This window comes from Porites lutea, chromosome 7, assembly GCF_958299795.1.
Source record: "Porites lutea chromosome 7, jaPorLute2.1, whole genome shotgun sequence".
In the NCBI taxonomy this organism is placed as follows: domain Eukaryota; kingdom Metazoa; phylum Cnidaria; class Anthozoa; order Scleractinia; family Poritidae; genus Porites; species Porites lutea.
Window position 1 is genome coordinate 24,236,766 of NC_133207.1, and position 12,552 is coordinate 24,249,317.

At 39.5% G+C, this 12,552-nt stretch overlaps 1 protein-coding gene across 2 annotated transcripts in view; it reads right to left on the reverse strand.

The window, feature by feature from the left end:
- LOC140943285 (uncharacterized) overlaps window positions 1–12,552 on the reverse strand; it is a 36,207-nt gene that overhangs the window by 16,207 nt on the left and 7,448 nt on the right. Inside the window, exons 4-13 of one of the 2 annotated variants that reach the window (XM_073392361.1) lie at window positions 8,829–8,969; window positions 8,085–8,183; window positions 7,253–7,393; window positions 6,662–6,802; window positions 6,349–6,489; window positions 5,205–5,345; window positions 3,619–3,759; window positions 3,015–3,155; window positions 2,131–2,274; window positions 1,227–1,367 (exon numbers count right to left, since the gene is read on the reverse strand). In XM_073392361.1, coding sequence (XP_073248462.1) covers window positions 1,227–1,367; window positions 2,131–2,274; window positions 3,015–3,155; window positions 3,619–3,759; window positions 5,205–5,345; window positions 6,349–6,489; window positions 6,662–6,802; window positions 7,253–7,393; window positions 8,085–8,183; window positions 8,829–8,969 — 1,371 coding nt within the window. The remainder of the gene's footprint in view (window positions 1–1,226; window positions 1,368–2,130; window positions 2,275–3,014; window positions 3,156–3,618; window positions 3,760–5,204; window positions 5,346–6,348; window positions 6,490–6,661; window positions 6,803–7,252; window positions 7,394–8,084; window positions 8,184–8,828; window positions 8,970–12,552) is intronic. The other variant, XM_073392362.1, reaches the window with a different exon arrangement.

Sequence of the window (12,552 nt, forward strand, 5' to 3'; positions counted from 1 at the left end):
GGAATTGCATGGTCTCTGGCAAGTAAATCAAACGCAATGCACGTTTTTGCAGAACAAGTAACTTACTGAGGTAGGTCTGTGGACAGTTGCCCTATGCACAGATACCATAATTTAAACAAGATGTAAATTGCATGATTGCATGATATAAGTTGGTTTAGGTTTTCTAGACGTTTATCGACCTTAAAGTAACTAGAAAACCTAAACCAACTAAAAATAGCAAACGACCTTATCTTTATGAGATTCCTCTGCATTTTACTCATGAGAGAAAGACAAAAGGTTATGACGTCATTGGCGTTAATGTATTCCTGCCCAAGTTAATGAAATTCCTGCCCAAAAAAGTGAAGTAACAAGTGCGCCCCATACTACTTACGTAAGTTGTCATTTGCATAGGTTAGACTTGTATCCTTTGCGAATAGATAAAAAGTAAATTCCTTGGAAGATTTATGGATGTCATTAATATGTAGCAAAAATAGCAAGAACAAAAAAAAAAGTTCCAAGAACAGAGCCTTGAGGCACTCCACAAAAAATCGTTTCAGTCTCAGATATACATTTGTCTATTTCAGTTGTCTATTTCTTAAAAGGGAATCATCTGATTTTTTAAGGAAAAGTGAAGGAAATTTCAGATTTTATTTCGTCTATATAAAATGTTCTCCTGTATCCTGTTGATAATCTTCCGAGCTAATTATTTTTAAGGAAAATAGCCAATTACGAATATTGGCAAAAAAAATCTTTTAACGGCCGCATATTTAGTCTCCCAATTCATAATATACTACAATATCGTTGACGAAAACGTATAGAACGAACTCAAGAAAATTCTTCACGAAAAGTATATAGTCAACAATTGATCAATCAGGTCAAAAACTAGAGTTTAATACCAGCAACTGACGTGATTCAACTCATTTTGACTCTGAAGAAGACGACCGCACAGGTGGTCGAAACATCAGTCGTTGTCAACAATAAAGAGTCCTATTCAGGCATGACTTCACTCACACGGACGATCATATTCCGAATACTTATGAAATTACTCCTGTGTCCGTTAAACCATTCACAAATGGTGAAATTAACTGCAGGCTTCCTTTTGTTAACACTGGTACGGTTAGGAGGACTGGGTTATTAGCAAAATACTCAAGATAGCCACCTTAAGGTTCCTTTGTGGTGAGGACAAGAATCATGTGATGTTTAACTTTCGACAATTTCACCGATTCTTAGATCATGTTTCTTCTTACCGATACAAACCAGATTCAGCTGGTCCTGTGCACCAGAATCAGCAACAAATCCATTTAAACATTCACACCTGTACGAGCCAACGGTGTTATTACAAACATGATTGGCTCCACAAGCATCTGGGGACTGGCATTCATCTAAATCTGGAAAGTTACAAAGAGAAATGAATAACCTATTAACCATGCAAGATGATGAAAGCATAATGTACATATATCACAAGCGATTCATACTTAAGATATTTACACATCTCATTTAGCCGATGGACACAACCGATCTCCGCCACGTGACTCAAGGCAGCACGCCTGAACGCAGTAGAAATCTACGAAATGAAATTACCTTTCAAAGCCCTATTCTTTGTCCCCTTGGAACAAATGAATCATTTTCATTTTACTGACCTTTCCGTGTTTTTCATATTACGTAAGCTATCAACAACGGCATCGCTGCAAAATTTCGGCCCTTGCAAGGGTATCTGGATAAAGGAATCTGGGAAATTTTTCCCTGTGAAATCGGCGGGATGCCGAGCTGCCACTAATGATTGGAATCCGGAATTCAGTACCTGGAATCCGGAATCTACGGCATGAGATCCAGAATCCAAGACAGTCGTGGATTCCCTTACATGACGCGAAATATTACCTTAAACCACACTCAAACCAACATCCTTTTATTTCCTTTGACAGAATAGGCCCTTTGCAGCTAGCCATTCACGTACTGCAAAACCGCCACGCTGGAGAACAAAAGTCGCACTGGGACAAGACAAACAAAAGACATACATAATTTGAAATGATAATTTTCTTTGTTTGTCTTGTCCCAGTGCGACTTCTGCCCTCCAGCACGGCGGTTTTGTACCACGTGAATGGCTAGCTGCAAAGGGCCTATTTGAATAAACACAGTTTATTAACTTCTTACCGACACAGACTGGATATTGTGGGTTGTGTGGACCGCAGTCGTCAGTAATAAATCCAGTTGAGCATTCACATCTGTACGATCCAACGGTGTTATTACAGACACGATTGGCTCCACAAGCATCTGAGGACTGGCATTCATTAACATCTGTAGTGGGTACGAGACATTTTGCCCGTACACGAACGGAGATACGCTATCAGATAAGCTATCATATAGATAAAGCAATAACGTACATTGTACGGAGAGTTTAAACCTAAAACTTAAAGACAGTAGATTCATATAATACAGAAGAGAACACTTGAATTTTTAATCATTCCACCTTCTTAGCATTGCTATTTCCGAGGTTAATCTGAAACTGCTGTTTAGGGAAATTCCAGGTTTTACAGTTTTCGTCCATAGTTCGCATTATCTAGTATAATTCAAGGCTTTCTTACCATAAGTCTTTGGTTTATACCCGCCTATATATCATATATATATTTTAATTGCTGTTGCTAATAATATTTATAATTTAATATTTTATTATTTAAACCTATGTTCACAATTTACTTCCCGCTCCGTGGATTACAGTCCCCGATCCTTTTTTTTACCTCTGCTTCAATCCCAATACTTGTTCACACTGCACCACAGTTTGGCACAGAGTTTATCCCATATGTAAAGCTCTACTTTAGAGATCAGCTGCGCAGTTGCAGAAATCGCGCCGAAATCACCACTTTTATATTTATGTGAACAGAAGCCCTATCTGGTATGGTTTTTGTGCTGGCGCAAGGGCTATCAGGTAAAGTGTGAATACAGCCTTAGTTCCTCTGGTTTCTCACGTAAAAAGTCGAGTTGTTTTCTTTTGTCTGTATGAGACAAGTCCACTTCTGCAACAGAAGTTACATTCCTACCGACACAAACTGGATTCAGTGGGTCCTGTGCACTAGAATCAGCAGCAAATCCGATTGGACATTCACATCTGTATGATCCGACGGTGTTATTACATACATGATTAGCTCCACAAGCATCTGGGGACTGGCATTCATCTAAATCTACGAAGGTTACAATGGAAATTCCACATAAAATTGAAAGAACCTTCTATTTTTTGTCAATCAAAAGGTAAAGGCCATTAAGCATCTACAACCGCACATGTCTTAAAACTGCGAATAAAGTAAATATTATCACACCTACATGTAAATTATAATTAAACCGACAACGAAATCTGAAGCTCGTCCTTACACATCAAGGTAACCGGCAAAATCGAGAAAACCTACTACAAAGAATAACTTTCAAATCAACACTCTTAGCCACCGCAAAATTGAACGACGTTTATTATTGAACTAGTTGATCCTCATGTGACAATGTTTTCAAAAAAGGTAACCCCATCAGGAAAGAATGGGGGAAAAAAAACGAACAAGCGGCCAACCGTCTTCCAAGTCAGCAGACGAGACGTTCGCGTTCGATTCTGTTCACAGCTACTAACTTAATTTTCAACAGACTTCATGAACTTCTTACCGATACAAACTGGGTTAAGTGGGACCTGTGGACCACAAGCAGGAACAAATCCAGTTGTGCATTCACATCTGTACGAGCCAGCGGTGTTGTTACAGGTGTAATTGGCTCCACAAGCATCTAGAGACAGGCATTCATCAAAGTCTAAGGAGGGTAAAGAGGGTACGAGGAAAAGTATTTATAAACATAGAGAATCTGTTTCGATTATCAACGCTTTAGCGGGCGAAGTGAACAGAAACCTGTGGTTTGACATGCCATGTGCTTATCTTGCCTGCAGATCTTAGATACTAACAAATTATAATTACCGAAAAAGTTAACTGTGACGTCATAAATCTGAAACAACTAAAAAACAAACCAGATCATTTAAAGCTAGTCACACAACATAATATAGAACTTGACATCACCAAAACTTCAAGTCAGTCGACGGCAAGCTAAGAAGCTGCAGTAGTTAACGCATCACTGCTTGTTAAGTAAGTAGGAATGCAGATTAATTAATTTGAATTTGATGAGGTACACTGGCTGCGTCGGCGACTAACAGATTCAGGCGATTTCTACAATGGAGAGTTTTAAATGTCTAAAGGAAAATATATTGGGTATAGCGGTATTATCACCTGTTCACACGGCGCCAGATAGTGAAACATGCCTACAGTAACCTCATCTGATATGTGACGATCCACTTTGAAGATCGGCCATGGGCAGCTTCGTTTCGCAACATTCTCACATGTGAACAGAGGCTCTATCCGATACAAACGGTTTTTGTGTCGGCAAAAGAGCCAGTGGTGGATGCAGGGGCGGATCCAGGGGACCCGCTTACTTTTAGACGAAACCGAGGCCCGAAGGACCGAAAAAACTACAGGAAGAAGACCGGCCCCTGCTCCCCCTTATCTTAGGGTCTGGATGACACCCACCCTCCTTTCCCCCCCCGCCCCCCTCCCCCCTGTAGACAAAGCCTTATTTTTTTGTAAATAAGCCATTAATAATTAATAGAATCTACGGGGAACGCTTGAGTTTAGCCTGATTGTAATACCCTGTTAGAATTAGAAAGAATCCACCGTAGAAGATACTTCATTCTCGTTGGCGCATCACCGTTTCAGTGCTTTATTTGTTAAAAGTTTACATTATCGAAAAGACCATTGATTGATTCCTTCTTTGCTTGAATGAAGCGTTGCTTGACAGTCTTTTAAAATTCAAGTTTGATCAAACCCTTTGAGTGACGTATCTTGCTCTGCCTTGGTTTGATTGACATCCACCAGAAGCCCATAACTCGGACCGAGCAACTCCCATACTAGGCCTACGTCGCGGCGTTTTTAGGAACCAGTTTATTTTTAGACACATTTTAAGGCACTTTTGCCCGCGAAAATAGAATCTGCACCATATCTATGAGCACATTCGAAGTATAAGATATCAAAAAGGAAAACTAAACTTTATTAAAAGGCAGAAATATCATTTCGTGACACGAGCCCATTGAAGTTACTCCCTTTCTCCCGCATCCACAGATATTTTTCTTTGGAAAAACGTTCTAGCCAGGGTTCCTCTGTTTGCTTTGTATGGTTAAGAAACTTTTATATATTTCAGATTAAACTTCTTACCGACACAGACTGGATTCAGTGGGTCCTGTGCACCAGAATCAGCAACAAATCCGATTGAACATTCACACCTGTACGAGCCAACGGTGTTATTACAAACGTGATTGGCTCCACAAGCATCTGGAGACTGGCATTCGTCTAAATCTACGAAAGTAACATGATACGAGAGATGCTATGACTTTTTTTTAAGCCGTGATGGTAGAGCAAAGCAGACTACATATCAATCAAAAGAGAATCGAATTCACATAATTATAAAATATCATGATTTATGTGAGAGATGTTTGCGGTTTCCATGCTGCCTTAATGTAGGAAAGGTGTCATTTATTTGGCAATCTGTACCTCCTCTCTCCCTCTCTACCTCAAGGCACCAGGGAGGTGTGAAAATTTTCAAAGAAGGGTTACCTTACTCAGCTCTTTACTGCGCTTTTCACAAACATGCGAACTCTAAAGTTCAAAAGCCGCCTTCGCAATTGCGTTTTTCGCTGCCGTCAATCATAATTACGATCACAAGCAACGAAACTGGAAACACAGAAACACACAAAACGGATCGAAATCCACCAATCACAAACCTTGACCTTTTGAACCTGTTAAAGAGAACTTTTGTTTCCTAAGAGGTCCGTTAAGATGATTGACGGCAGCGAAAACGCAATCGTCAGTTGGCTTTTGAACTTCAGAATTCGCATGTTTGTGAAAAGCGGAGTAAACATGTTTTGTTCAACTAATATATCTTTCATAAGTGGGTTGAGTATGATCGTCCGGGTGAATGTAGTCCTGAATAGGACTGTTGTCATTGACAGTGATCATACTCATAACTCTTGGGTTCAAACCTTTCACAGTAATATATCTTTCTTACTTTTCAAGTCACCATCTTTTTTTCCAACCGGTACACAGTTTAGCTCAACCGAGATATACAATAAGATTCTAAATAGTAAACTTGTATACCCTGTTTAAAGCTCAAGACCTTGAGGCTGCGTACCTTCCTCTTGAAACCCATACACCCAGTTCAGCGGCAGATAACCATTTAGGCCAAATAAGGAAATGAACCCCCGGGGGAAGGGGGGGGGGCAGATACAAGCTACAATCTACGGCTTTGCATCTCTTTGCAATGGCTAACCCACTTTCTTAACACAGTTTATGTAGTTCTTACCAACACAACCTGGATTTAGTGAATTCTGTAGACCGCAGTCAGCAACGAAACCATTTGCACAATCACATCTGTATGACCCAAAGGTGTTATTACAGACAGAATTGGCTCCACAAGCATCTGGAGACTGGCATTCATTAACATCTGCAGAAGTTATAAAAATAGTACTCTTAAACGTGTTGAATATACCAAACATCACTAATTTCAGCTTTTCAACATGCAGTATGGGAGGTTTTGGAAACTTATATTTAGACGTAAAAACTTTCAAATTCTTTTCGTTTTTATCTTCAGCACTTATCATTACTTTTCTCCTTACCGATACAAACTGGATTTAGGGGATCCTGTGCGCCAGAATCAGCAACAAATCCGATTGGACATTCACACCTGTACGAGCCAACGGTGTTATTACAGACAGAACTGGCTCCACAAGCATCTGGAGACTTGCATTCATTAACATCTGCAGAAGGTATGATCAAAATACTCTTGAACATGTTAAATATATCAAAAATTAAACATGCACCAGACAATAACTAAATTCTTCGTCACTAATTTCAGCTTTTCAACATTGCAGTATGCGAGGTTTTGGAGACTGATATTTAGAAAAATTCCAGATTTAATTTTGTTCAGATTTCGTTCATCATGAATAATTATTAGCGCCATTATGACCTGTATGAAGCTACCCCTCCCCTCAAACAAAATTGGGGAGAGAGATTTTGTTTGGGGGAAGGTGGCTGTAAACAGCCTAGCCTACCAGTTCTACGGCACCAAGGGTTATCAATATTCATTGCTACGGTGTCATATTCTCCTAAAGTGTGTTTGGAATCCGGACAAGTCTCCTTATGCAAGTAAAAACTTTCAAATTCTTTTCGTTTTTATCTTCAGCACTTATCATTACTTTTCTCCTTACCGATACAAACTGGATTTAGGGGATCCTGTGCGCCAGAATCAGCAACAAATCCGACTGGACATTCACACCTGTACGAGCCAAAGGTGTTATTGCAAACAAGATTGGCTCCACAAGCATCTGGGGACTGGCACTCAGCAACATCTAAATATCAGTACACACCATAAATTAACCAATGACTACCTTTCTCAGTTTCTAGTCAACTAATCGAAAACCAAGACGTTCATCGACCTTAAAATACCTAGAAAACCTGTCAGACTAGTTAAATAAAACTAGAACATGACAAACAGGTTAAAACCGGTCAAGGCTACGTGTATCTGTTGTTTCTTTGTACTAAAAATATTCAAAAGGGAAGAAGATGAGAATCCTCCACATTTTAGTCATTTGATTTAGACAAAAAGTGATGACGTCATCCATCTTAAACCTGTCAAACAAGTTTTAAAAATAGCACGTGACGTTAACTTAGTGAGAATCCACCGCGGCGTTAATGTATTATTCCGCAAGTTAATGATATTCCTCCGGATAATTTCATCCCTACTGTAATGCTTATATCACTTGTGCTTTTATAGCTTCAAGAATCCACAACAAAAATATGAGCACCTGGGGGCTGGCATCTGGCCACTGGCATTCGTCTAAATCTACGAAGGCTACAAAGAAAATTCACCAGAAACAGCCCCTGCAGAAAAGAGGACAGGCTATCGTCCATCAAGCTTCGAAGAATGGATTGGTATAAATTCATTATATGATCTGGCCGTACGCTCCGGCGCGCAACGTAATCGCAAAAGTATACAAAATCCACTTAATGAAGCAAGTAGGGATGGACCAGCTGGGATACCATTTACATTTTGACAATTTTCACATCTGTACGATCCGACGGTGTTATTACAGACACAACTAGCATCACAGGCATCTTGGAACAGACATTCGTTAACATCTGCAGAGGTTAACAAATTCTCCATTAACAGACAACGCTGATATATTTATGTGCTAAGGTAAAACAATAATACTACAAACCAGTAGTTAGAACAAAGATTACAACCCACATATCACACTTTGTGCATGCTTCACCAAAAAATGAAGATGAAAAAATTAAAAAGAAATAAAGAACAAGAAGAAGAAACGAGGAAAAAAGAAGAAAATCTAAACATGGAAAATTTTTGCTTTAAAAAAAATTTAGTTTGTTTACCCACGAAGAACTTAGTTTAATCGTGTCCGTGCGTTCCAGATCGAATCGCAATTTGGAAGTGTTGGTTTTTGAGGAAAGGGGAAAACCGAAATACCAGGAGAAAAACCTTTTTACCGTTGCGTTTTCACAAAATTCCTCACCGTAAATTCTGAGGAAAAGTTACTGACTAGGGCTAAATTTCGTTTAGTACCCGGTTTAACCAAAGCCGGAAATGTTTCAGAATGAGGAATCTGTTACGCGTCTATTAAGTATGACCCTTTTTAACTGCAGCTGGTCGTGTAAATCTAAAGCTTTGGACATGTACTGTTTTAATTGTCTTTACAAGAAGATTTTACCCTTTGGTCAAGATTCATCTGCATCTTACCTCCTCATGATTTCTGCACTCCTACTTACCTACACAAACTGGATTCAGGGGGTCCTGTACACCAGAATCAGCCGTAAATCCAATTGGACATTCACACCTGTACGACCCAACGGTGTTATTGCAAACATGATTGGCTCCACATGCGTTTTGGGAGTGGCATTCGTCTACATCTAAGGACGTTTAGAGAAGAAATTCTAGATGAATTGGAGTGAATCACTTGTGATTTCTACAACAAAAAATAGACCTTTAAAGTGGACACTCTTTGTCACCAATAAAACAATAAACGTTTTTCATTCAACTACTTATCCCTGTTTGTTTCAGGTAACCATGTTCTAGCGGGGGGAATGCTGGGAACGGTCGAGGTGTAAGGACGTGTACTTCGGTGCTCCGCCTTTTGGCGTGTTATTCTTTGCAATTCGATGCCTCCAAAAAGTAGGAGTAATCGCTTTGCATCTTTAAAAATGTTTTTATGGCGGAGCTCCGACCAAATAGTCGTCCGGATAGTACAAATAATTAGGAGCACTACCTAAAGGTCTTAGTTCGCACCAGCTCATAACTTTCCATTCCTAGTGAAAAAGCCCGTGTATGCTAGTAGTGTATTGTTTATGCTCTCTCTGTAGTAGTATAATGTCCGTTTGTAGAAGTGGCAGCAATAGGTTTTTTCTTTTTTTTCCTTTTATCGTGTGTGTCGTCTGTATAGTTTTCGTTAGTTGCATCCTTGCTTGGCTTTATAGATATTTGTTACGGTGGATGGTTTTTCAATGCAGGATAATAATAATTGGTTTTCACCATTATAATTCTTAAATATATGTTCATTGAATGTTAGAGGCTTATCAGGGCAAGCTAAACGAAGAGAAATGTTTAATTGGCTAAGGGAGAAAAATTTCCATGTTTTTTTTTTTACAAGAGGTGCACTGTACGAAGGAAACCTGTGATTTATGGCAAAATGAATGGGGTTATAAAGCCTTTTTTAGCTGTGAAAATAGTCGAAGGGCGGGTGTGGCCATTCTGTTTAAAACTAATTTCGATTTCGTTTTAAACAAGGATTACGCAGACCCAGATGGTCGTTTTATCATTTTAGACATTAAGACGGCAGACTTATGTTTTACGCTTGTTAATCTTTACGCTCCAAATAAGGATGACCCCCATTTCTTCCAAAATGTTAAAAACCGAATACTTGAATTTGATTGCGATAACATCATCTTGGGTGGAGATTTTACCTTGATTAAAAATGCTAAATTAAACAAGGAAGGTGGCATTCTCGGCACCTCGCACCCGAAAGCGCTCACCGAAGTAGAAAAAATTCAAATTAACCTTGACCTAGGCGATATCTGGCGTGACCAAAATCCCCTTGACAAGAGATTTACATGGAGAAGGCGTAATCCTTCTATATCCTGCCGACTTGACTTTTTTCTTTTAAGTCGTCATCTCTATGGTAAAGTGGCCAAGTCTGATATCGTAGCTGGGTACAAAACCGACCACTCTATGATAAGCCTCAGCTTGGGTCTTACCGAAAACATCAGAGGCTCTGGGCTATGGAAACTTAACACCTCTTTCCTGTCAGACGAAGAATATTTAAAATGCATCAAGAAAGCCATCCTTAAAACATGTGATGACTACAAAGACGACAAGGATGTGGATGATGCCTTGCTGTGGGAGATGATTAAACTTAAGGTTAGAGAGTCCTCAATTTTTTACGGAAAAGAAAAAGGTAAGTCCAGGCGAACGGACGAAACCAAACAATACGATACGATCACCTACCTAGAGAAAAAAATAGATGGCACGACGTCCCCCATTTTAAAAGGGGAATTGGAGCAAAAACTGATCGAGGCAAAAGAGAACTTGGAAAAAATGTACGAAAATAAAACCCAGGGAACTATCTTACGGTCCAAAACCCGCTGGTATAACGAAGGTGAAAAAAATTCAAAATCCTTTTTTAACTTAGAAAAACGTCACTTTAAGCGCAAAGTTATAAGTCAACTTTGTCAAGCTGACAACACAACTTTAACATCCGATAATGATATTCTCCAAGAATGTGTTGACTGTTATAGTAAACTATACAGCAGCAGATCAATACACAATGAAAGCGATAATCTCCGGTTTTTCTCAGATGATAATTTTGTGCGGCTCGACCAGGATTCCAAAGCATCCTGTGAAGGTCTTTTAAATGTGAATGAATGTCTAAATGCTCTCAAGACGATGGAAGCAAACAAGTCGCCAGGCTCAGATGGGTTTCTAGCAGAATTTTATAAGGTATTATGGAGTGACCTTGCCCCCTTTTTAGTGAATGCTATTAATTGCTCTTTTCAAAAAGGACTACTATCGGTGACGCAGCGACAAGGTATTATTTCTCTTTTACCAAAAAAGGACAAAAACCCTCTTTTTCTAAAAAAATGGAGGCCAATTTCTCTTCTAAACTGCGATTATAAAATCGCGTCTAAAGCGATAGGTAATCGAACAAAGCGGGTTCTTCCTAAAATTATCAATGGTGATCAAAGTGGCTTCTTGAAGGGACGCTCTATTGCAGAAAATATTTTTCTAATTGACAGTATTATAAATTACGCAGGTAATATGAATAAACCTGGTTTATTGATGTTCATTGACTTTGAAAAGGCATTTGACTCGATAGAGTGGGCTTTTATAGAAAGAGCCCTTAACTATTTCAATTTTGGGCCCTCTCTTGTAAACTGGTTCAGATTATTTTATAATCAGGTCTCCAGTGCTATCCAGAACAATGGATAGGTCTCGGAGAGCTTTTCTTTAGGTAGAGGGGTCAGGCAAGGTCGGCCGATGTCGCCATATCTATTTATAATATCGGCCGCGATATTAGCCAACTTCATTAGGAGAGATAAAGATGTAAAAGGTTTTATGACGGGTGAAGTCGAACACAGGCTAAGCCAATTTGCTGATGACACGACGTTGATACTCGATGGCTCAGTGGGCTCTTTTCGTAGAGCAATCGAGGTTCTAGATGGGTTTCAAGTGATTTCTGGCCTTAAGGTAAATTATGAGAAAACCAAAGTGCTCTGGGTGGATTCGGCAAAAAACAGAGGCCTTATAGAGTGCAACAAGCCTGATATCTCCTGGGTGGAGGGGAAAGTCTTTGCATTAGGTGTGTGGTTCGCAACGGACAGAAACGTAATGCTCCCTTCTAACTACGATGAGAGGATTGGGAAAATAAAAAACGTTATTGAAACATGGCAATTTAGGAAATGTGGTTGATGATCAGCTTCCCTTGAAAAAGATGAGAGTCCGCGACAAAGACGTACCGTATATGACCACAAGTTGGAAGCAAGCAATACGTGCCAAGAGAAGAGCTTCAGTGAAATATAAAAACCATCCTACCCAAGAAAACTGGGAAAACAAAAAGAAATGCAGAAATGAGGCCACTAGGCAAAGACGTTTGGCGATCAAAGAACATTGGAGAAAGAAAGCGGATGATCTAAAGGTAAACCCAAGGGACTTTTTTTTAAAACATTCAGGCCATTCTTATCAACAAAGAGTCACAAGGGTGATATCGAGATTCATCTTAGAACTGACGGCGATGTCGTAGAAAAACGTCAATTCAGGGTCGCAGATCTGTTCGCTGATTACTTTGCCACAATTGCTGACGGTATTGGGGGTGATAACAGCAAATTAGATTCACCGGAGGACTTTCAAGATCATCCAAGTGTAGTAGCGATAGCCAATAACATCAGAAACAAACAACAGTATGACATTGAGCCTATCAGCAATGCCCATGTAGAACGTACA